The following is a 23,493-nucleotide window of genomic DNA, read 5'->3' on the forward strand; positions in this document are numbered from 1 at the left end:
TCTTCAGCTTTCACCGGCATCTCAAGGCCCTCTCCGTGTCCAGCCAGGCCCAGGCTCCTCTGGACAGGCCTTTCACAAAGCTTTCAAAGAACAGGGGCCCAGTCTCTTACCCTCGCTCAATCCTCTGTCTCTTATGGTTAGGGAGCTCTTCTGTTTCTTTCTCCTCCATCCTTTCGATACAACAGGGGCACACCATGATTCCCTCAGCAACAGAGGTTACGAGTGAGGGCTCTGGTATAAACCTGGCTCCATTTGATCTTGACTCCAGCATCTATTAGCTGAGTTCCTTTGACCAACTCAATCTCTGCTAACCTGTTTTCTTTCTCTCTTTCTTTCTTTCTTTCTTTCTTTCTTTCTTTCTTTCTTATCCTCACCTGAGGATATATTTCCATTGATCTTTTAAAGAGAGTGCAAGAGAGAGGGAAAGACAGAGAGAAACATCAATTGGTTGCCTTCTGCATGTGTTCCGACCAGGGCCCAGGCCAGGGAGGAGCCTGTAACCAAGGTATGTGCCCTTGACTGGAATCGAACCCAGGACCTTTGGATCCACAGGCCGATGATCTGAGCCAAACTGGCTAGGGCCATTTTCTGACCTCTAAAATGGACATAATCGCCGTGCCTCAGTGATCAGTATTGTGTGCAATCAGTGAGACAGAATGCATGTGAAACATCTAGCACAGTCCTTGGCACACTGTCAGCTCTTAGTCAAAGTGAGATCATAGTTGTCTCCTCCTCCTCCTCCTCCTCCACCACCTCCTCCTCCTCCTTCCTTTGTGTTGCTCTTCTTTCATCGGATTTGCAAGTCCCAGGAGTAGGACTTCTATCATTTATTTTCCTTGTCTCTGTGTGGGGGAAACTGAACAGAATAATGGAATGAAAGAAGACAAATATTGCATCTATTCATTCCCCCCACCCGCCCCCACCATCACCCAGTTTCAGGATCCAGATCCAGGGCATAAATAACTGGCTATTGACCTGACCTTTCCCATACGGTTCCCCCAGTATCCAGCCCGGTGCTTGCACTGCCAGTTTCCACATTTCACCATAGCCTCTCTCTTCACGGTGGACCTGTGATTCACAAAATGAGCAAGCCTCTTCGGATCCCTGGGACCCCCTGACCTGCAGCCAGGCTGCACAGCTGGGCGGCAGCTGCTTCAGACTCCCTGAGAGCCGTGGGATCTGAAGCCCCCACCCCACCCCAGTCCAAGAAGGTCCAGCTGGGCTTTCTTTTTGTTTGGTTTCCCTCAGCTCCAGTCCAGTGCCAGCTCCTGGGAAGGGCACGTCTGCCACCTGCTGGCCATGGGCAGCACAGCACCTGGCTGTCCCTCAGGCTCCAGTTTAGAACTAAGATGTGGAGCTCTGCCTGGCCCAGGTACAGGTCTGGGAGGCCCTTTCCAGAGGATGAACGCTCCCTAAAGTGCTCCCTCGGGTCCCGCCCACATCTCAGCACTGCTGGTAGCCAGGCTTGGCCCACACTATTCAGCTCAAATAGGAGAATTCAAGGGGATATCTGTCTCCGAAGGGCTGACAGGTAGAGAGGGTAGGCCCTGCCCTCCAGACAAGCTGGATGGTGGGAAGATGGGGGTGTGGGCGTGGGGATTGGGGCAGGACCCGGAGCAAGGCAGAGCTGACTGGCTGTGACAGGGTGAGAGTGATGGGGGGCAGCATACATACGTCCTCAGGGTCCTCTCTTGCCCTGACACTCGAGCCCAGAGGTGTCAACTCCAGATGCTCCCCGTGCAAGCACCCCAGGACCAGGACCACCCTCGAGACCTGACCCTGCTCTTCCTCTGCCAAGCCTCCCACTATCAATCTGCCATCCCAGCCAAGCAACCACCCCCTCCCTTGTCTCATCTCCTGAAGCAACAGGGCTGTGGGGCTGGGAGGCAATCACACAGGCACAGTCTAGGCAACAAAGGGCCTCTCTTCCTTTTTGCGCCTTCCTTTCCCCTCCCCAGCCTTTTATTTTGTAATTTTTCAAAACTCCAGAAAAGTGGCAAGACTCATGCAATGAATATCCTTCGCCCAGATAGAATCAGCGATGAACATTTTGCTACGTTGCTTTCTTTCTTGCTCTCTCGTGTATGACTGTATGTGTTTGGTGTGCCGAGTCCTTTGCAGCTAAATGGCAGATAGCACCCTCAATACTTCAGCATCTCCTAAGCACAAGAACATTCTCCCACAGAACCACAATGCCCTTATCACTCTCAAGAAATTCAACATTGAGACAATGATACTATCTCATAGAAGTCTATATTCAAATTTCCCAATTGTTCCAAGAATGTCCTTTCTAGCTGTTTTTAAAGCTCTCGGATGCAACCAAGGGTCACACGCTGCACTTCGGTGCTGTGTCTCTTTAGTCTCATTTAGTGAAGAGCAGTCTTCCCATCCTTTTGTGTTAGGCGGCATTGGCATTTTTGCAGAGTCCAGGCGAGCCGCTCCGTAGCAAGCCCGCCACCCAGATCTGCATGTTCCCTGCGAGTACATGCAGGACAGACATGTTCCCTGCAAGTACATGCAGGACATACATGTTCCCTGCGAGTACATGCAGGACAGACATGTTCCCTGTGAGTACATGCAGGACAGGCCTGTTCCCTACGAGTAGATGTAAGACAGGCATGTTTCCTGCGAGTAGATGCAGGACAGGCGTGGTCCCTGTGAGTAGTTGCAGGACAGGCACTGCTGCCAAGGGTGCTGCTTGCTGATGTCCCGCCCTCAGTACATCGTGTTGGGATGCGTTCCTTCTTTTTACCTTTCTTTCCTAATTTAGCATCTGCCTCGTTCCCCAAAAGGGTAAGGAAGCCTACAGTAAAACAGAACTAAAAATAAAGCTAGAACTGGTGCTGCCTAGATAGACGTAGGCAGCCGGAAGGTGCATCGCGGTGACCAGCTTTCTGGCCACCAGAGCCCAGAAGGAAACATGTTGAGCGACAGAACTCTCATTTTCCAAGTCAGAAATCAGCAAACGCTGTCTGTAAAGTGCCAGACAAATATATGGTGCGATACTGTCTCTGTCACAACTCCCCTCCATGGCAGCACAAAAGCAGCCATTAGCACCATGTCAGCAAATGGGCATGGCGTGTTCCAATAAAACTTTATTTATGAAACCACAACTGCGGGGTTTGGCCCAAGGGCTCTTGTTATTAACCCTTGATTTAGTGAAAAGAAATATCCCAGCGACTAAATGAAGAAAGCTTTCTTTTTCTGGTAAGTACTGCATTCTAAGAGGAACTGTTGATATCATCCTTTACCCAACACAAACTCTTTGAGGAATGCCATGTGCCAGCACTGTGCTGGGTACGGGTACGTGTGAGGAAGCAGGCAAGCGCCTGGCCTTGCTGGAGGGTGCGTCAGCGGCTCAGTGACTCACTCACCTGGCTCTCTGTGTCGTTTTGTTTTCCAGTTTTCTCTGATGTCTCTGTTCCCAGACCTGGACCCAGGTGAGTGTGCCCATTGCCGGGGGCTCCCCCCCCCACCCCACCCCCACCGGCTGGCTCTGGGAAGGGGGAAGGGCAACCAGGCACGGGAGTGTAGGCACAACCTCAGAGTTCAAATGGTCCAGAGGCATCGCAGACTCCTTTGAGGATTTTCCCGGAAAAATACATTCCCAGGTGTTTGTATGGACACACACACACACACACACACACACACACACACACAGTGCTTTACCTGATTTCGAGTTGCCCATGGACACCCCTGATGCCCAGTCTCAGGACCCCAAGGGACAAATTGCTGATGCTGTTAAACCCCTTCATTTTACAGAGCAGGACACTGAGGCCCAGAGAGGGGAAGCAACTTGCCCCAGGTCACCCAGCCCTTTGGTGTCTGAGATGAGGTGACAGGTACAAGACAAAGTCAGGGTGTCATCGAGTAATGACTGGCTCCGGGGTGGAGGGGCGGCCCTATGCCACCCCCACTCACTTCGCCCCCCGAGGTGGGAAGCCAGCACCTCTATGCTGAGAGGAGGGTGTCAGTGCCACGCAGGGAGCCTCCAGGCTGACCCACCCCCGGCGATAGCTCTCCAGTGTCCCCACCTGGTCTCTCTCCTCGAGATTCAATACGTCCACTCCCCAGTGAGTCTCTTTCATTCAGCCTCCCCCTCTCGCCTTCTCCCTTCCCCATCCCCTGTGCCTGCTCTCTGGCCCTGGGTCTGAACCCACCTCTGGAGACTGCAGTCACGTCTAAACTTTGGATTTATTTGGAGCCAAGATGCCAATCCCTGGACCAAATTGGTACAACAGTCAATATTCTTCCTCAGCAAAGCCTGGGATGGGCAGGCAGGCTGTGCCGCTCCAGGTGATGGATGCCTGGCCTTTGTCCTGCCCGCCTGCTCAGGAAATTGTGTGGAATTGCACAGGAACGTATGTGAGCGTGCTTGTGGGTTTCTAAGAAGATCTGGGTCTTTCCCCAAAGCAAAGGAGAATGTCCAAGCCAACCTATAATTCAGTTCCTTGGGGACCCCTGTTTCGGAGCATTCCCCGGCTGGCCACGTCAGCATCCACAGGTGGACTCCAGGGAGGGTCCAAAGCCACATGCTGCTACCTCCCCGGCCTTCAGCACTAACTGCTCAGGCACCTGCGAAGGGGCTGCTCTGGTCTGGGTGTCCGAGAGACAGAACGGCAGGACTGTGGGTCACCCAGTGACGAAACAGGGGCATGAAAGTCTCCAGGGACTGCACTCCCTTCAAGTGTTTGAAAAGCAGCCCCATCCTTCATCCATTAGGTGGGCACTGTGGGAATTAAGAGGTGTCTTGGCCTCATAACACTTGATTGCCATCTGCCGGAAAGTTGTAAATGACATACGTCTACAATGACCGTGAGCTCATGATGCCCTGGATTGTGCAGTGAACAACAGGGACAACTGGGAGCCGTGGCCCTACTGAGCAGAGATCACAGAAAAGGGAGTGGATTCATTCACGGTGTCCACACAACTCTAATTAAACAGGGTGGAGTCGATAGGGTCAGATTTGATCTGCGAACAGGTTGAACATCCTCATCGTCAGAGTTGTCCAGAAATCTGAATAGGCTGTTGGGCTCTTGAGAGGTAGTGAGCTCCCCATCACTGGTGGTATTTAAGCGCGGGCTACAGAACAACTTAGCCGGGAGTGGAGAGTGTGGGGTTTAACATCCCGAGGTTCTGGGCTCGGTAAGAACTCTGCCAGTAGCTTCTGGCAGGTGGGTGAGTAGAGGAAGGAACCATGGGGCACGCCACCCCTGGGCTTCTGAGTCCATCTCGAGGTGTCTGTCAGCCTCCGGCCGTGGAGCGGGGTGAGGTACAGGGCTGAGTCTTGCTGCAAAGGGCAGCTTAGGTTTTAAAGACACCCCTGTTGGTGTCTGAGTTCATTTCACAGGGGGGTTGTGCTTTGATGAAATCTGTCAGGGCCCAGCAGGCTTTGGACCACAGCGTGGCCCGGGAAACGCGGTCTCCTGTCCACAGGCAAGCTGTTTCTTCCGTTGATCTTGCTGCAGACAGTGCACGGGGAGGGTCTTGCTGGAGGAGAAGGTGCCCACGCCACGGTCCCCAGTGGGTGGCAAAGGAGGTGGCCATCAAACGGCACAGGCTCTGCCCATCTCCCCAAAGCAGGTGACGCGACAGCCAACAGGCCTGCGGAAATGCCTCTTCAAAGCTGGCTTGGCTCTGCCCAGCGACACAGGCTGAGCCCATCCATCAGCTGTCCCGCCGCCTGCCAGGGAGGGTCTCCGCTGGGCTCGCCCTGTCAGCCGGATTGGAAGCGTCAAATGCAGACGGACAGGGCTGGGGCTTGGGGGAGGCCCTGGGAGGAACCGGCTGTGCCACGGTGATGGATGACGCCAACAGGGACGGCATTCCGGGGATTTTTATTCCGTTCCACACATCTGGCAAGCTCTTTAACCGGAGCAGCTGCAAAGCCTCCGTCACAGCGACTCCGGAGTTTTTCCGAGAGACCTTGGGTCTGGACCATGGTGATCCGGGCCGAGGGACCAGGAGCCTGGGTTAAAGAACGTTTTCCAGTGCGTGTTACTTCCTGGAAGCCAAACCCATGGGGTTTCATGAAACATAAACCCTGAGGGGGCTCCAGGGCTTAGAAAAAAGCACCCCCAGACTTGGAGTTGGGTAGACTTGGTTTCAGATGCCACCTCCTTCCGCCTGAGGTTTTCCTCTTCCGCAAAATAGCAGTAATAATACCGATGCCGCGGGGTTATCTTAAGGTTAAATAAGATGGTGGGCAGCACATTGATCTGGGATAGTGCCTGAGACATAGAAAATACTCGATACAGAATGACCTCTAGTTAGGACGATTCGGGTTAATGCAGGAAGCTCTCGCTCTTCTCCCTGATACACTCTAGACACAGACTCTGAACAATAGACAAATCCACAGGGATTTCTTTTTATACCTAATGTAATGTGCTTCTGACAGCTGCTGCATTCTCCCCCAGAGCTCTCCCCTTTTCTACAGCCCAGAGAAAGTCTCAAGTAATCTGTATTTGAACCTGGACTGTTTTTCTACAATCTACCAATGGAGCCAAATTTCATGTTAGGCTGCAATCCCTCTCTACCCAGGAAAGTACTTGGACAAGTTTCTGGACTCCTACAGAGCTCAACAGGCATTTTTCCCACCAAACACCTGACCCAAATCTCACATAGTTTCTCTCCTAAACTCCCCGTTTACTCTGCTCCAAGCAGACACTATCTTCGCTGGTACAGCTGTGTGCCCGCTGTGTGCAGGCCAAGAGAAGGAAGGGCTTAGTCACAGAGGGAAAGATTAATCTGTCAAACACACACATTAAGTGCACATAGGGCTCTGTGCTGGGCATGGTGGGGTAGAAAGAAAAATAGGGTTGGCCCTGCTCTTAAGAAACCAACAACCGACCGAGTTGGAGGAAACACATTGATAGAAGGAGTTAAATAGGAACCATAAGAGAGAAGGGCCATCTGAGATCTGGCCCTGAAACTTAACCTCTGCAGCCACCTGGGCCACTGAGGAATGTTCTAGCATCTAACATTCTAATCCCACTGGCAACCCAATACCAATCAAGCCCTGGGTGTCCGTTTGTTATGACTCCCCCAGACTTGGTGGTTTTGACCATCAACAATGTATGTAGAACTTAATTCTTCAGTTGGCAATGTAGACTGGGCTTAGCCATGCTGTTCTTCTGGTCTGGACCAGGCTGAGCTGGTGGATGGGCTGGGCTTCCTCACATGTCCGAGGCCTTGGCTGGGACCACTGGACCTGCTGCTGCCCCTCATGTTCTCTCATCTGCCTGTAGAACAGGCCACACTTGTTCACATGCAGTCACAGGGGTCCATGGGGGGGGAGGGGTGGCGCACACAAGGCTTCCTGAGGCCCAGGCATGCTTTCACCACATGCTATAGGCCAAAACAAGTCCCAAGGGCAGCCCAGACCCAAGGGCCTGGGAAATGGGCTTTATCTTTTGGTGGGAGGAGCATGGCAAAAGGTGTGGCTACAGGGAAGGGTGGGAGCCAGGGCCATGTTTTCCATCAGATTGGCTTTGACCACACCAGAGGGCCAATGTGCAACTTGAGGCTCCCAAGCCTGAACTTGGCCACATCTGGCTTCCCTACTTCTGTGCTACCCTTTCATCTCCTTCCTTGGCCGGTTTTCTTCCCCCGCCAAGCCAGACAAGATGCTCCTTTGATGGAGGCCACATCCCCTCTTATTTGTACTACTTACTCCCCACTGTTCCCAAGGCCTTCCTGCACCTGGCATAATACTTGGCCCATTGTAGGTGTACAATGCACATTTTTTACCTAGGCAATGGGATAGAAAAGACAAAATAAGCTTTTTATCAAACATGTTTTATTAAATATGTTTTTATTGATTTTAGAGAGAGAGGAAGGGAGAGGGATAGAGCGATAGAAATATCAACGAGAGAGAAATACCGATCAACTGTCTCTTCCACACCCCCTACTGGGGATCGAGCCCCAAACCCAGGCATGTGCCCCAACTGTGGGTCAAACCTGTGAACTCTTGCTTCATGGGTCAATGCTCAACCACTGAGCCACACTGGCCGGGCCAAGATAAGCTTTAAGTTTGGAGGTGAAGACTCCTCCCCGGTGATGCTGCAGCCCACCCCAAGTGGGGAGGATCTTAGCGCCCATTGCACAGCACCCAGCTCTGCGGCCTCTGTCCACCTTTACCCAGGGCCTGGGCCCTGGAGAATAGCAGGAGCATAATTCAAAGCTTACCTGGTTTATTCCCTCCTTAGCTTCCCCGAGCGATGAGCAGACCTTGTTCCTAGGGTTGGATTCAAGTCAAAATCGTCCAGCAGACACTTCATCCTTCCCCCGTCCCCCAGAGAAGTTGCTCCATTCCATCCATGTGAAACTCTCTTCTCCTAATATCTGCAAAGGGGTGGATTCTGAGTGGCCTCACCAAGATTAGCCCATCTGACCCTCCACCTGAGGGAGTGATGGGAGAAATGACAGGAGCAATGGGAGGCGCTTATCTATAAACAAAATGCATTCTCCAAAGCAAAAAAGAAAGAGATGATGCAATACCTCATTATCAGACCCCATTGTCTCTCCCAAATGTCAGCTGGAAAGCTTTTATGTCAAACTCAGAAAAACATTTTTTTCCCTCACTTTCTCTCAGGCTTTATCCAACTAGATGGAAAGAAACTTTATTTGCTCCAGGAAGACAATGGCCTTATCTTCAACCCAGATCCTCATCCCTGGAAGGTGGCCTCCTCTGGGAGCATTCTCAGAGTGGGGAAAGGCAGTTCGGGAGGAATAATGAGCAAGCAAAGGGAGTCTCGACTTGACACTGTGATAAATGAGGTGAAACTCTGGCAAGGAACCAGAGTTGGCAGATTCAAAAAGGAAATAAAAAGATAGTTCCATTTTAATGGGAAATATAAAACAGCCATTGTGCAAAAGTCGATTTTTCAAAAGCCAGGGAGATAAAGACTCGAAGGGGATGACTGAGAGATGAGTGAGGTAATGCGATTGATAACCGGGCCTGGGTAAAGTGCGGTCCTCGGAGCCATCAGCTGGCTCGGTGGGAGCGCCTTTTCAAGTCGGCTATCTGCATCTGCGCTGGCCTCATTATCATATGCATCTCTGGACGGCTTCCGTACGGCTTCTGCCTGCCATGCTCCTGCCAGCTGGAGCCAGCCAAGTCCATGGTGTACAATGCACGTGTTTTTAATCTAGACAATGGGATTAAGTGCCAACGGAAGAGAAAGGACGAAATAAGCTTTAAGTTCAGAGGTGAAGCAACCCTCCCAGGGGATGCACCCACAAAGCACCTTCAGCACATGCTGCAGCCCACCCCAAATGGAAAGAGTCTTAGCGCCCCTCTTGCTCGGCCCCCCAGCTGCTTGGCCTCTGCAAACTTTCTGCAAACCCCAGACTTCTCTCCGTGAGCCACAGAGCTCCCAGCATCTTCCAAGGCCCCACATCAATGAGCTTGAGTCCAGCCTGTCACACACTTGCTCTTCCCAGTGGACTGGCCAGTGTGAGGTTTGCACCTTGGGAAATGCCATACACGGCCCTGCCTTTCAGTGCGCAGGATCCATGAACCTTCTCAAGGTTGTCGTTGGGTGATTCCTAATTAGCAGGCTGGCTATTCCATGGGGATGGCTTTTCCCAAGGGCAAGTGTAGAGGTACCTGAGGCCTGTACGAGGCCAAACTGAAGCAGCCAAGGGTTCAACTTAGGGGTTCTATTGAGATAAACTGTCTTAATTTATATCCTGCTGTTTATTAGCTATGTGACCTTGGGCAAGTTACTTAACCTCTTTCAGCCTTGGGTTTCTCACGGCTAAAATGGAGATAATAACCTAAAATGGAGATAATAACATATCTGAATTTTTATGAGGATGAAATCGAAGGTTCATGTAAAATGCTTAGTCCAAGGCCTGGTACACAGTAAAGGCTCGATGAACATTAGCTGTTGTGATGACTCTTTAGACACAACTCAGGAGAATTTGATGCTGTGACCAAGAAGACTAGTTCCTTTGACTTCATTAAGCTCAGGTGACTAATAAAGTTCCATCAAGAAATTTCATTCACAGAACCATCCAATGGGGCACTCAAGTGCCATTGGCTTTGACCCTGGGCAGATCTTACACAGGACCTTGGAGACCTTTCAGGCTCCAATCACCTTCATGCTGCTTCCGGATGAGAACACGGGGACACCAAGAATACCATTGCCTTGTCCAAGGTCACAGTCAGTGGGAAGCCAGAACTTGACTTCTTCCCCTTTCCAATCAGGTGCTCTTGACCCTGTCCAGTGCCAACGCTGCTTTGCTGGGGGTGACCACATCCTTCTTCCAAATGGAAACTCATGATGCTTGACCTCTGTCCACCCCATCAGTGTGAGGATCTGGAAAGACACATGATTCCTCCTCCAGGACTTTGAAATCTTTGGAGAGGGGGAGGGGGGGAATGTTCAGTGAAATAAAATGGCTGATGTAATCATTAGGGTTTCTTCGGTCCTGTTCCCACCCCTGCAGATTGGACTCCCGACAACTATGAGTACAGCCCTGAGTACTACACGCAGGAAGAGAGCACGGATGGTGCTGTTGACCACACCGATAATCCTGAGTGGTACTATGAAGACTACAGTGATACCCGGAACGGTGAGCCAAGGTGTTTTCCCGGGGTCGTGTCTCAGACACCGAAGAATGATCTACGCGGACCAAAAGATTTAAGCAGTGTGGAAAATTTATTACAAGCAGATTCAGACTCCCCGCAAGGGGAGGGGGACCCAAGAATGGGATGCCCATTAAAGCCTTGTAGTCCAGGGGCATATATTTGCTACAAGCTGCTCTATGTCTACCTGTGTCGTCACCTGATTGATTCCCTCAATTGTTCTTGCCAGCAACGGACCTGAACTTTCCCTGTTTCTGTGTGTGCTTTCTCTGTTCCTATGCTGAACTTTCCCTGTTTCTATGTGTTCGTGCATCTTGTTTACTGCAGGCGCTCCCTTGGTTCCCCTGCCTCCCGCCTTGAGTCCAGAAACGTTTTATTATTTCTGCTTGGTTGGTTCCTGTGGTCAGGCTGCTCAAACTGCCGTGCCTGCCCCTGCCTGTGTTCCACCTGCCTTTGTTTTCCACAGGACCCCGGCCCTATCTGCCTGGGTTCCAAGCTAACTCCTCTCAATAGCAGGTACCAACACTGTTCAGGGGCCCTCCCAGGAGGAGGGCAGCACACCTGGAGCTGAATTTATGTGTTACCACGTGCAAAGGCCTCCCTCTCTTCCTGCTCTCTGACGGGCATTGTAAAATAGGTACCAAAGAAATTATTTAAACTGGCTATTTTTCCAGCTAGAATTATATACTGCGGGGCCTGGGGAGGTCCTCTGAGACCATCTCTCTCAGCCTCAGAGGACAAGTGAGGCAAATGAGACCAGGAAAGGAGTTGACTCAGTCAAGTTGATACACAAGTTAGTGCCTCATCATCTAGCTCTCCCGACACGGTGAGTAGGAGTCAGAGTCAAAATCATTCCCAGAGCTTTCATGACAGGTAGGCCCTAATTAGGGAGAAGCGTCTGAGTTAACATTCAGCGTCAGATTTGCAGCATGCACAAACTTGGCATTGGCACTTCCCTTCCCTTGCGCCTGGGCTGTGTTTTTCTTCCTCTTTGACTCTTTAGAAGCTTTGCATTGTTTTTAGGATGTGTGTGTGTGTGTGTGTGTGTGTGTGTGTGTGTGTTCACATGTGTGCTTCTGCCCCATTTGTTTTTGGGTTTTTTTGTGGCTTCTTAACCCAGCCATAGTGCAGAAAGGAAAGGGAGTCGCTGGCCCAAGCACAGCCATGCGCCTTACAGCAGCGGAAGAAACGGAAAGCAGTCAGCCGCTGGAATAAAAGCTGTGAAACTGTGCGAAGTGGCCTGGAAGGCAGGGCTAAGACATGGGGCACCGGGGGAACATCAGAAGGGACTATCAAAACAAGAGCGGGGCCCAGGGATCCTAGTCCCTGAACCAAAGAACAATGCGTGTGAACAGAAGGATAAAGAATTCCCCGAGGGAAGATCCATTCAGACAACCATGAAAAGCCAAAGGCACAGATGAAATATGACAAAATCTAACTGAACAAGTAGTTGAAGAAAGATGAAGGCCACCGGGTCATTTCCTCCTTGCCGTCAATTTTTCTGTCACCCTCTTGCCTTTGGTCTTCGTGCCTGATGTTCAGAAAGCGTGTGTTCCGTTAGGGGTGGGTTTTCTTTCCCCAGGCCTGACCTCCACCCCCGGGCCCTGGGAGTAGGGGAGGTCTTCGGGCTTGTGAAATGCATTCAGCATCAGAGACAGACCCCGTGGCACTCCCAGCGAGACTGGGAGGAGGAAAAGACTGAGGATGGGAAAGGGGAGTTTCTCAATGAGAAAGGCCCCCTCGCAAGCCAGGCCGAGGGGAGACAGTCACCATTCCTTCTTGTCAGTCCTCTTCCCAACCTGAATCCCTCTCTCTGGTCGTGTGACTGCTTTTGTCCTTGCTCTTTTGTTTTGTTTTTGTGTTTTGTTAATCCTCGCCCGAGGATATTTTTCCAATGATTTTTAGAGAGAGTGGAAGAGAGAGGGAAAGACAGAGAGAAACAATGATGTGAGAGAAACATATCAACTAGTTGCCTCCTGCCAGGGCCCGGGCAACCAAGGTATGTGGCCTTGACCGGAATTAAACCCTGGACCCTTTGGTCTGTAGGAAGATGCTCTATCTACTGAGCCAAACTGGCTAGGGCTTCCTTGCTCTTTAAGGGCCATGCCTGTGTCCCCTTTCCCCCAATCACTGGCTATGTAGTTACTTTCTCATTTGGGCCGGAGACTGAAATTCGATGAGTACGTAGGGGGCTTCTCGCCTGCCTGCTGTTTATTGCAAACATCGCTTTCTGTCCAAATGTCTCAGATCCATGCCTGTCCAGCCCCTGTGAGCACGGTGGGACCTGCCTCGTCAGTAGGGACACTTTCAAGTGCAGCTGCCTGGCCCCTTTCTCTGGAAGCAGGTGTCAGAATGGTGAGTGCACCTTCACTGGATTCACTCTCCCTCTGCAGTTTCCTTCTCCAGGTCAATGGGGTAAAGAAGAGCTGAGTGATCCCTCAGGAGGGATCATCGCCACGCACGTTATATCATGTATGATGGACTCCTCAGCATGGTCACAGGCAGCAGCTCACTGAATCCTTGCCCCTGCATGATACATAGGACTAGTGTGTCCATTCTACAGATGAGACTATCAAGGCTAAGAAGAGATAAGAGCTGGAATCTGACCAAGACATATTCAAAACTCAAGACTTGTCTTTGTTTTGGTTTGAGTGTTTAGACTAACGACAACAGAGAAACATTGCTCTCAAATGGGAGAGCAGGAAGCACCTCAGGGCACATAACAACCAACTCCATTAGAGAAAGAGGGCCCAGCGAGGGCAGGGGGCTTCCTCATGGCCACACAGCTAGTTAGGAGAAGAGCATAAGTTAGAGCCCTGGTGCCTAACGCCTGGCTCCATGCTCTTTCTCCCTGTTCTCCTCACTCATGGGGGCTCTGATTAAGGGCTGTGTCTGCCTTCGATGAGTTCTTGGGGGCATACGATAAGCACGACAATGGAAATCCTATGGACTAATTGCACCCCTGGAGAGCTCCTGGATTCTGTTCCATCTAACAACCATCTAACCAGGGTGAGGGAGGCAGTGGAGGTCTTACATACATAGGGTTTTATGGTTGACTTCTCTCTTCTGTGTCCTCTTTATTTACTCCTTCCATTTTCAATCCTACAAGTCCTTCCACAAATGGTTCTGGATAATTTGGTATATCGATATAAACATAGTATCTGGGTTCACCCCTTACCTTCTCAGAAGAATGGTCGGGGGGAGATGTAAATGAAATATAAAATCAGCTATGAAATGGAGAAACTCAAAATGCAGCTCTGTTAAAGGTGTAAACGTTATCAAGGTTTTTATCAAGATAGAATAATAAATGAGTAAGTATGGGAAGGAACACTGGAAGGAACTGGGAAGCAATCATAATAACCTGAAGATTAGAGAAAAGCCTTGCCTGGGGAGGGGGGGAGGGGGAAAGAGGGTAAAAGAAGCAGGTCTTTCAGGACCATGGACAAGGGCACACTCTCCATCAGCCATCTGACCCTCAAACATTGTACTGTTCAGGTATCCCTCTAAGTGAAATGTGCCCCCAATAATGTCCTGTACTTTGAACCTTCTTCTCTATGGATCTCCTACAGTGCAAAACAAGTGCAAGGAAAACCCATGTGGCCTGGGCGAATGTCTCATTACTCAGAGTCCTCCCTACTACCGCTGTGCCTGCAAGCACCCCTATAGGGGTCCAGACTGCTCCACAGGTAAGTGCCGGCAGCCCCTTCCATGCTAGGCTTTCTCTGCCCTGGCTTGTGCCTGGGGTCTCTGCACCCTACAGTCCAGATACATTTGATGTTCTAGTAACATCCATGATGGCCATTATCACTAGGAGTTTTAAAGATTCATCATCCCTGGAGAGTTACTGAGAATTGCCTGATCTGTGCTCCTTCCCATCCAAAAAGAATCATCTTAAAAATCACTTCCTCCAGGAAGTCAGCCCTGGTTTATTCCCGGAATGGCCCATGGTGGGGCATAAATCTATACTGATTCAGTGTATGAGTCAGGGATTGTCCAAGGCAATTTATATTCTCTCTCACATTCTCCCTAAAACACTGCAAGGAAGAATTTTACGGATGAAGAAAGTAAAGTTCAGAGAGGTTAACTAACTTGCTCACAGTCACACAGCCTTAAAGGGGGACAGCCAAGTTTCAGCTTAGCTCAGACTGATCCCCAAATGCCTGCCCGTCCATGCCTCTTGCTATTCCTTACAGCGTGACCCATGCACTTGCATACATTTTGTGGCCTTCATCACAGTGCCTCATCCGTGTTTGTAGATGATCTTTGAGTTGATGTGCACATTTACTAGGGCATCAGTTGGTCTGTCTGTCCCTTGGGTGACCCATCTTTTGTGAAATGATGGACACCAGAGGAATGCCACCAGTGTCTCCTCGTCATCTCAGATGTGGCTGCAACTCGTTCTGAAGACCCTTCCCGGCCCCACTTCCTGTGTTCACAGCGGTTCCTGTGTGCAGGCCAAACCCCTGCCGAAACGGTGGTACCTGCTCCCGGAACCGGCGAAGATCCAAGTTCACCTGTGCCTGCCCCGACCAGTTCAAGGGGAAATTCTGTGAAATAGGTATGGGTCTCTGCCACCACCTTGGCAGAATCTCAGGGCCACCAGCAAGGCCTTGGGAATCCTGTTCTGTTTGGGTTTTGTTCCCAGAACGGGATTCAAGTCAAGATTCCCAAACTCTGCTGTTGCCTCAGCCTTCTAACCTGAGGGCATACGGTGTGTATGGCTCCAGGCAGAGAAAGTAAGAAACTGGGATAGAGTGTAGGCAACTCAGATCCACCTGGGCCTCCTCTGGGCCTCAACCCACCTGCCACCAGGTCTTGTGAGAGCCAAAGTTAAGTAAATAAGTTTCCACCCACCCGCAAGCACTTTATATTTCATAGGGTTTTTTTTGTTTGTATATATATATATATATATTGATTTCAGAGGTGAAGGGAGAGAGAGAGAGTTAGAAACATCAATGATGAGCGAGAATCATTGATTGGCTGCCTCCTGCACACCCCCTACTGGGGATCAAGCCCACAAGCCAGGCATGTACCCTTCACCAGAATCGAACCCGGGACCCTTCAGTCTGCAGGCCAGTGCTCTTCCACTGAGCCAAACCAGCGAGGGTTATTTCACATTTTTGAGCTGGGTTAAGTGTGGGACCTTCAAGGCACCTTCTTTTGGGACTTTGTAGTGAACTCTCAGGGTGATCAATATTCAGGCCCAATCATCTCACCCCCTGACACACCCGCCAAGTCCTTTTCGGGAGCAGCATGCCAGTTGCTTTCCGTTCTCACATCCCTGCCTGCTCTCTCCGAGGTTCTGATGACTGCTATGTTGGTGATGGCTACTCTTACCGGGGGAAAGTGAGTAAGACAATTAACCAGCACTCATGCCTTTACTGGAACTCCCACCTCCTCTTGCAAGAGAATTACAACATGTTTATGGAGGATGCTGAAGCCCACGGGATTGGGGAGCACAACTTCTGCAGGTAAAAACCACCTTCTTCCCTACACTCAGTCTTGGTCGCTTGTCAGTGTAAGGGTTGGTTTGTCTCTTTCCGCTGCTCCAAGATTTCCTGGGCCAGCTTAGACATTTTGGGACAGAACACTGGAACTCATCACCCTTCTTTCTAGGGAGATTTTCATACTCAGAACAGGCTAGGTTATGCTTCTGTAACAAACAAACCCCAACCCCAGTGGCTTGAATACATCAAAGTTTATTTCTCACTAATGTGCCATGTGGGTTGGTAGGGGATGGGGGGGATTCAGCTCCACAAAGTGACTCAATTACCCAGAAAGGGCAAGAAAGGAAGAGAATGAAAAAAATGGAGCAGGAGTTTTGCTTTGTTTTTACTACTTCAACCTAGAAGTGACACATCGTCTCTGCATACATATGCCATTGACTAAAAAGTGTCATGAGGCCCCATATAACATTAAGGGAGAAATGTGGAGAAGGAAATTGGATGTCCGGTGAGTGTTACGGTCTTCACCACAAGAATGTTCAGGTTTTCCCAAGTAAAGGTGACAACAAGTTCCCTCTGCCCCTTCTGGTGCCTCTAGACCATTCTGCTGGTTTTCTCTTACTCTTTATTGTCTAATCAAGGCCAAGGGCATTCATGATCTGTATCTAAGAGACAGGAGTTGTTTGTATGGCTTTAAACTGGTTCCATTAAGCAAGAGGGACCTTCCACTTTCACTCACCTTGAGCTGTTCCCTTCATGGAGCTGTCTTCAGGGTGACTCCTTTCTCAGAGACTTCCCATGCATGGAATTTGGAGGTTGGGGCCAAGGAGCCCTACTTTCACCATGTTTCTGGGGCTATTTCACTTTCCTGACAAAGAAGGATCATCAATGGGGATCTCACTTCTTTTCCTACAAATAATTGGATGTTTCCCGTGGATCTGGCACAAGGCTCATGAACTATTTCCTGGTCATCAGATTCTCCTCTGGAAGTTAAGGTTTTGCCAAAAAAACTACAACCACCCTTATATGCCAGAATCAATCTATGATCCCAGGGACACACAGGAATGTGTCGCTCTTCTACCCAAAGGCCCTGTAATGAGGTCCCGTGGATTCACCAAGCCTTGACCCTGGGTTATCTTGGTTTTTGTTTTAGAAACCCAGATGGAGACAAAAAGCCCTGGTGTTTCATTAAAGCAAACAGTGCAAAGGTGAAATGGGAGTACTGTGATGTCCCATCCTGCCCAGCCCTAGGTAAGACCCTGGCCCCCCAGAGGCCCTGGTGGGGGGAGGATGCAGATCCGTAGACAGATGTTCCTGGCCCCCATCTCTCCCACCTTTGTCTTCCCACCACATCTGCTTTACCGAACCTCATCCCAGTGGCGGCCCCACTGCCGGCTCCTCTGATCCCCTCTTGGGATGCTGAGCAGGTCTGGAGACCTTTGTAAATTTGGGCCAGTGGCGCAAATATAAATTCATGTTTCCTAACTCCAAGTCAGTGCACTCGGCAAATATTTGTTGATTGTTTGCTATGTTCCAGGAACTATGCCTGGCTCTGGATGTACAATGGTGACCAAACATTGGCTGGGCCCCCATAGCCTCTCAGGATACAAAACAGTCTGGATTCCAGCCTCACAGTCTTCCAGGCTGCGCTGGCCCACCTCTCTACCCACCACTGGAACAATGCCCCCTCCATCCTGATCAATGGGATTGCCTGCCTGGACAGTTTCACTTCTGTGCTCTTACGATCACCTTTGACTGTAACACTGCATTCATATCTACTCTTGTCCATAACCCACCATTCTGTGAGACCCAACTCAATGAGCCCTCCTCCAGGAAGTCCTTATGATCTGCCAAATACAGTACATTTCCACCTCCTCAGAAACCTCAGGGAAAGAAACCAGGCACCATCCTTATAACACTTATCACTTTGTATGATGGTTACCTTTGCAAATGTCTTATTTCCCCCATTCTACTTCATCTGGATATCTTTCCCTATACACCGAAAGAGGCCCCCAAATATATGTGTGCACTAATGATAGCTAAGAACATATCCAGTGATGCACTTATATGTTTGCATCACATCTTTGTGTGTGTACATGTCAAAATAAGAATGAAAAAGCAACGTTTTTCATTGTTAACTTTATAGACTTGCTTTATATTAATCCATGTAGTCAACAAATATTGTGTACCTACTACCTACTCACCCTGTGTGCATCCATCTCTTAGCTCTGGACACTTGCCAAGTTGTTAGACTCAGAGTCATACCTCTAACAATGTCCTTCTGAGGACCTGAAGGGAGGGTGAATGGTGTGATTTGTCTTTCTTGTGTCCCACAGACATTACCGACCCTGTAGAGCCCCTGACCAAGCTTCCGGGCTTTGACTCGTGCGGGAGGACTGAGATAACAGAGAGAAAAATCAAGAGGATCTATGGAGGCTTTAAGAGCACGGCGGGCAAGCACCCGTGGCAGGTGTCCCTGCAGACCTCGCTGCCACTGACGACCTTCATGCCCGAGGGCCACTTCTGTGGGGGGGCGCTGATCCACCCCTGCTGGGTGCTCACTGCTGCCCACTGCACTGAGTAGGTGCCTGCTGGGAGCAGAGGACAGGGGGCCTGGCCCATGGGGATGTTCTCCCCTTCCCATTTGAGCAGCATCTGTTGCTCTCCACGGGCAAAGAGGGTGGCAGAATGCGTACCTTTGAATTCCATGTATTTATGGCATTCAATTCTCAGAACAATCCACCAGAAGACAGGCTGAGGGAGGACAGGGATTTTTACCTTTTATGAATTAAAGTGTCCCCACTGCCCAGAATAGGTCTCTGTATGAGCAAGTGCTCAGTAAACACTTGGGCAAAGAGAGAGTTAACTGTTACCCTCATTTCATAAATGAGGACCCTGAGTTTGGGAAGGTTTAGCACCTGGCCTTAAGTCACATGGTAAGGAAGTAGGTGAGTGGGATGTGAACCCAGACCTACCTGCTTCCTTCACCTCTTTAGTCCTCTCTGGACAGAAAGAAACAATAACATGCTCCCATCTGATGCCCTCACCAGTGAGCCTCCCAGGTCAAGTGTCTTCGGTCCTGTGTGCCTCAGAGAAGCCAGAACCCACTGGGAGCCTGAAGAATCACTACCTCCCCTGACTTCCCTAAGTTCGTGGCCAGGACTGGTCCCATGGAAGCCAGGCTCCGGTGGTGGCCTTGAAAGTCTTCCTGTCCACCCTGTTCTTAGACAATTTCTTCAGGGAGTCTAGGAGTTATTCCTCAAAGGTCAAACATGCAAACATTGGCATCTACCAAGGATATTTGTTCAAGATGTTCATTGGCTGCTCTTTAGCAAAACCCGTGGGGGAATGAGAGGTCTCCCAGGAGACGTGGGATACAAGTTACAGCTTGTATTTAAAGACTGTCCCATCAATAAAACAGTGTCTTCATGTTGTCCCATTTGGACCTCACAGCAGAATTCTGTGAACAAGACAATGGTAACAGATGAGGATGCCAAGTCTGCAGGCGGTTGGGCCATTTACCAAAGGTCACACAGTTCACCAGGAGCAGAGCCAGGGCTTGGCTGCAGTCTCTCCAGTGCCAGGGCTCCTTCTTGACCATCTTACTTTCCCTTGCAGCCTAAAAGCCAAAAATCTAAGAGTGGTACTAGGGGACCAGGACTTGAAGAAGACAGAATTCCATGAGCAGACCTTCAGGGTGGAGAAGATACTCAAGTACAGCCACTATCATGAACGAGATGACATTCCCTACAACGATATCGGCAAGTCTCTTCTAGCGGGAATCTCCCTCGGGTCTTGTTCTGGGTGGATTTCTCTACTGATGGAAAGCTGAGGGTTGGTTCTGTTTGGTCCCTCATAGACCTTATAAGGTAGAAAATTTATTCCATCACTTTCTAGTTCTTAAAGGTTACTGTTGTGGGTAAACATGCACAAGCTCTTAAGGGGAAGCGATGTTGTGTTGTGTGAAAGCTCAGCCTTGAATCCCACCTCTCCCACTTGCTAGCCAGCTTCACCTATCTTCGCCTCAGTTTGCTCTTCTATAAAATGGGAAGCTGACTGCAACACTCAGCTTCCTGTGTGTTAAGTGTCATCATGTGCATGTGTCCCCGTGCACACCCCGTATCACACCTGGTAGGCAATGATATACTTAAGCGTCTTACTGCCCAGTTTTCCATTCATGATACTTCTCATTCTCTCTCCTTCCTCAATATCGTTTTTTACCCTTGGAAAGCCTGTTTTTTAAAAATTGATTAGTCATTTAAAAAATGAAATTATGGAAAAAGTGGGGCTTTGCTACAAGCACCTTCCAATCAAGGTGGAGTGGATGCTTTGATACAGAGGATAACATCACCCATTTCCGCTTTCTCTCTCTACCTAGCTTTGCTCAAGCTAAAGCCAGTGGATGGTCACTGTGCTCTAGAATCCAAATATGTGAGGACTGTATGTTTGCCTGATGGTCCCTTTCCCTCTGGGACCGAGTGCCACATCTCTGGCTGGGGTGTTACAGAAACAGGTGAGTCTGGCCATGCAATCTCCTGAGACTCGGGTGAGTTATTTTAACCAGAAAATAAAGGGTCAAACTCAACTGCCCTTCTGAACTTGAAACCAGTGTTATATTCAAAATGTACTATCAAAAGAAAGATTGCATCATCTCTCAAGGTTTAGTTAAGTCTCATCAGCTCCAAGGAGTGTCCCCGGATCTCACACCTGTCCCTGGCTCTGGCCCCCGGACCCTTGACTTTCATCAAGCATTGACCCTGTATCCATAAAGAACTGTTGCCTTCCCTAAGTAGACTAGAAATAGGATACATTGGAAAGAAGACGAATTGTGGAGTCAGATTCTTGGCTTGTCACTGGGGCAGCTGAGTTTTAGTTTTCCAATAACCATATTTACCTCCTAGGTTTAGAATCATGATAACAGGAGATAAAATTCTACAGATACTGATTAAGTCAGCCCAGGAGGGTGGGGTCAAGTCTCATTCATCTTTGCGTCTCCCACAGTGTGCTGATCTTAGTAGGTGTTCTATAAAGTTTTGTTAAATCAAACTGTTGATTTGGCTCCAGGGTTTGGTCTTATCTAAGAAAGTAACCAAAGTGTTACTTTGCTCATAGTACTGACATGATGATATCTCCTAATATATGGGACTTTCTCTAATATTCAAGATGGAATTCTTCCCCATACATCATGTCCTTAATAATGAAAAGCAGGAATCACTCTAAGTAGGCCTGTATTCATAAAGAAAGTGGCATGTAATATATGAAATGGTCAGAAGGACTAGGGGAAAGAAGATACCTGGTTCATTGGATTTAGGGTTAACCCTGTTTGTAGCTATCGTCATTGTAGTCCATCTAACCCTCCCCGTCAGCATGCCAACTAGAGCGTTCTGAGCAGAACAGAAGTTTAGGGAAGGAAATACCTGCTCTGGGAAGCAGGTGATGTAGATAATCAACCAGGGAAATGCATCCATCACCACGCATTTTCTACATGCCAATCCTCTGCTAGTCATGGGAAATTAAAAAGTGGTTGAGACACCCTCCCTGTCTTCCTGACTTCATGATCTAGCTGGGCGGACAGAGGAGGGAATAAATGATTCTGCTCTGTTGTGATAAGCAGTGTATTGAAGGTCCAGATAGCCCTGGTGACAGCTGCAGGCAGAGCCCATCTCCTGGAGAGACTCTTCCTTCCCAAGCTCAGAGCTGGTGGCCCTCTTCTTACTCCTGCTGGCTTCTGGTGGGCTGGGTGCCACCCTGGTCCTCTCATTGGCCACCTCTTCTTTCTGCCCCACAGGGGAAGGGTCCCGACATCTCCTGGATGCCAAAGTCAAGCTGATCACCAACACTCTGTGCAACTCTCGCCGACTCTACAACCACACAATTGACGAGACCATGATCTGTGCGGGAAACCTGCAGAGGCCTGGGCAAGACACCTGCCAGGTCAGAGACTCCAAATGGGCTTGGAGAGCAAGAGACTGGCAGGACCTTACACGGGGCACTGGGCTGGGAGACAAGCTCAGGGACCCACCTGCCGTAAAGCACAGGCCTAGGCTGGTGTATCTGAACCCATATCAATCCAGGAAGACACAACATGGTGGTCACGTTGCCTGCATTGCTGCATTTCATCCTTGTGACACTCTGGTCAAGGGGGATGTCACTAGTATTATTTGACAGAGTTTAGGAATTTCTCACCTGAAAGTTGGAAGTCTGAGATCAGGGCGCCGGCATGGTTGGGTTCCAGGGAGAACCCTCTCCCGGGTTGCAGACTGCCAACTCCTCATTGTGTCCTCACATGGTGGAGAGAGTGAGCTAGCTCTCTAGGTCCCTTTAACTAGGGCAAGAATCCCATGCATGAGAGCTCCACCCTCATCACCTAATCCCCTGCCAAAGGCCCCACCTCCCAATACCATCCCTTGGGAGGTTAGGTTCCAACATATGAATTCAGTCCCTTGCACCAAAATAATTCTAGAAGCTCAGGTGCCTCATCTATAAGATGGAAATGTTGTCCCCATAAGATCTGAGGCAGATGAAAAGAGATAACATTGAAAATCCTGTCTACACAGTTGGAGAGTATAAGCAGTGCTGTGTGGTTGAGAGCCATCCTCCTCCTCGTCGATTTCCTTGGGGGTGTGGGGTTTGATATAAGCCAGGCATTGTTCTATGTGCTTTACCAACATTAATCCTCACAAAAATCCTGGGGGTGGGGAGAGTGTTCTGTTGCTAACACCGTTCACAATGTGAGACATGGAGGCCCAGCTGGCTAGCAGGAGGTAGGGCCTGATTTGGAACCCGGAAGATCTAACCCCATAAACCATGCTGGACGTCTGAGCCATGCGCCTCTGAGCCCCGCCCTCCTACCCTGTGTGTGCCCCGTGGGTCCTGGAAGGGCTCTATCCTAACAGGGCACCCCACCCCCACCCCAGGCCCTGCTGGAATGAGGAGTCGAGGGCCCCTGAAAACTCACGATAGTAATACCTGTGTTACTGAGAGCCATGATGGCATCTGGATATGAGGTTGTGACCACAGCACTGTGGCCTGGCCCTGTGCCTCTCTGCCAGGCCCTCCCTGACCCAGGGGCAGGGGCTGGTATTTGCTTCAGAGGCTTGGGTCTCATGAGGCCCAGGAAGAGTCTTGTCACTGCTTTCCCGAGGGCCCACGCCATCCCCCGCTGCCATCCCCTCATGGGAGGTGGGGTGTCTCCTAATGCATTCTGTTCACAGAGCTGAACTCGCATCTTTTCCCCCCAGGGTGACTCTGGAGGCCCTCTGACCTGTGAGAAGGACGGGACCTACTATGTCTACGGGATAGTGAGCTGGGGCGAGGAATGTGGGAAGAAGCCAGGGGTCTACACCCAAGTTACCAAGTTCCTGAATTGGATCAAAGCCACCATCCAAAGGGAGACTGGCTTCTAAGGTGCCTTCCGAACTTCAGAGCCCCTCCTCCTGAGCACCCAGACCACGC

General features: G+C 50.0%; 1 protein-coding gene across 1 annotated transcript; it reads left to right on the forward strand.

Annotated features, from left to right (window-relative positions):
• The first annotated feature begins 3,409 nt into the window (after nucleotides 1–3,409).
• On the forward strand, nucleotides 3,410–23,444 carry HABP2 (hyaluronan binding protein 2). The gene is made up of 12 exons (XM_023753329.1): nucleotides 3,410–3,440; nucleotides 10,456–10,581; nucleotides 12,842–12,949; nucleotides 14,164–14,280; nucleotides 15,033–15,152; nucleotides 15,894–16,065; nucleotides 17,192–17,289; nucleotides 18,375–18,618; nucleotides 19,657–19,799; nucleotides 20,417–20,551; nucleotides 21,827–21,972; nucleotides 23,280–23,444. The coding sequence occupies exons 1-12, from the start codon at nucleotides 3,413–3,415 to the stop codon at nucleotides 23,442–23,444; spliced, it is 1,602 nt and encodes a 533-aa protein (XP_023609097.1). The 5' UTR covers nucleotides 3,410–3,412.
• Nucleotides 23,445–23,493: the final 49 nt, after the last annotated feature.

Source organism: Myotis lucifugus, unplaced genomic scaffold (genome assembly GCF_000147115.1).
Source record: "Myotis lucifugus unplaced genomic scaffold, Myoluc2.0 scaffold_44, whole genome shotgun sequence".
NCBI classification, from domain to species: domain Eukaryota; kingdom Metazoa; phylum Chordata; class Mammalia; order Chiroptera; family Vespertilionidae; genus Myotis; species Myotis lucifugus.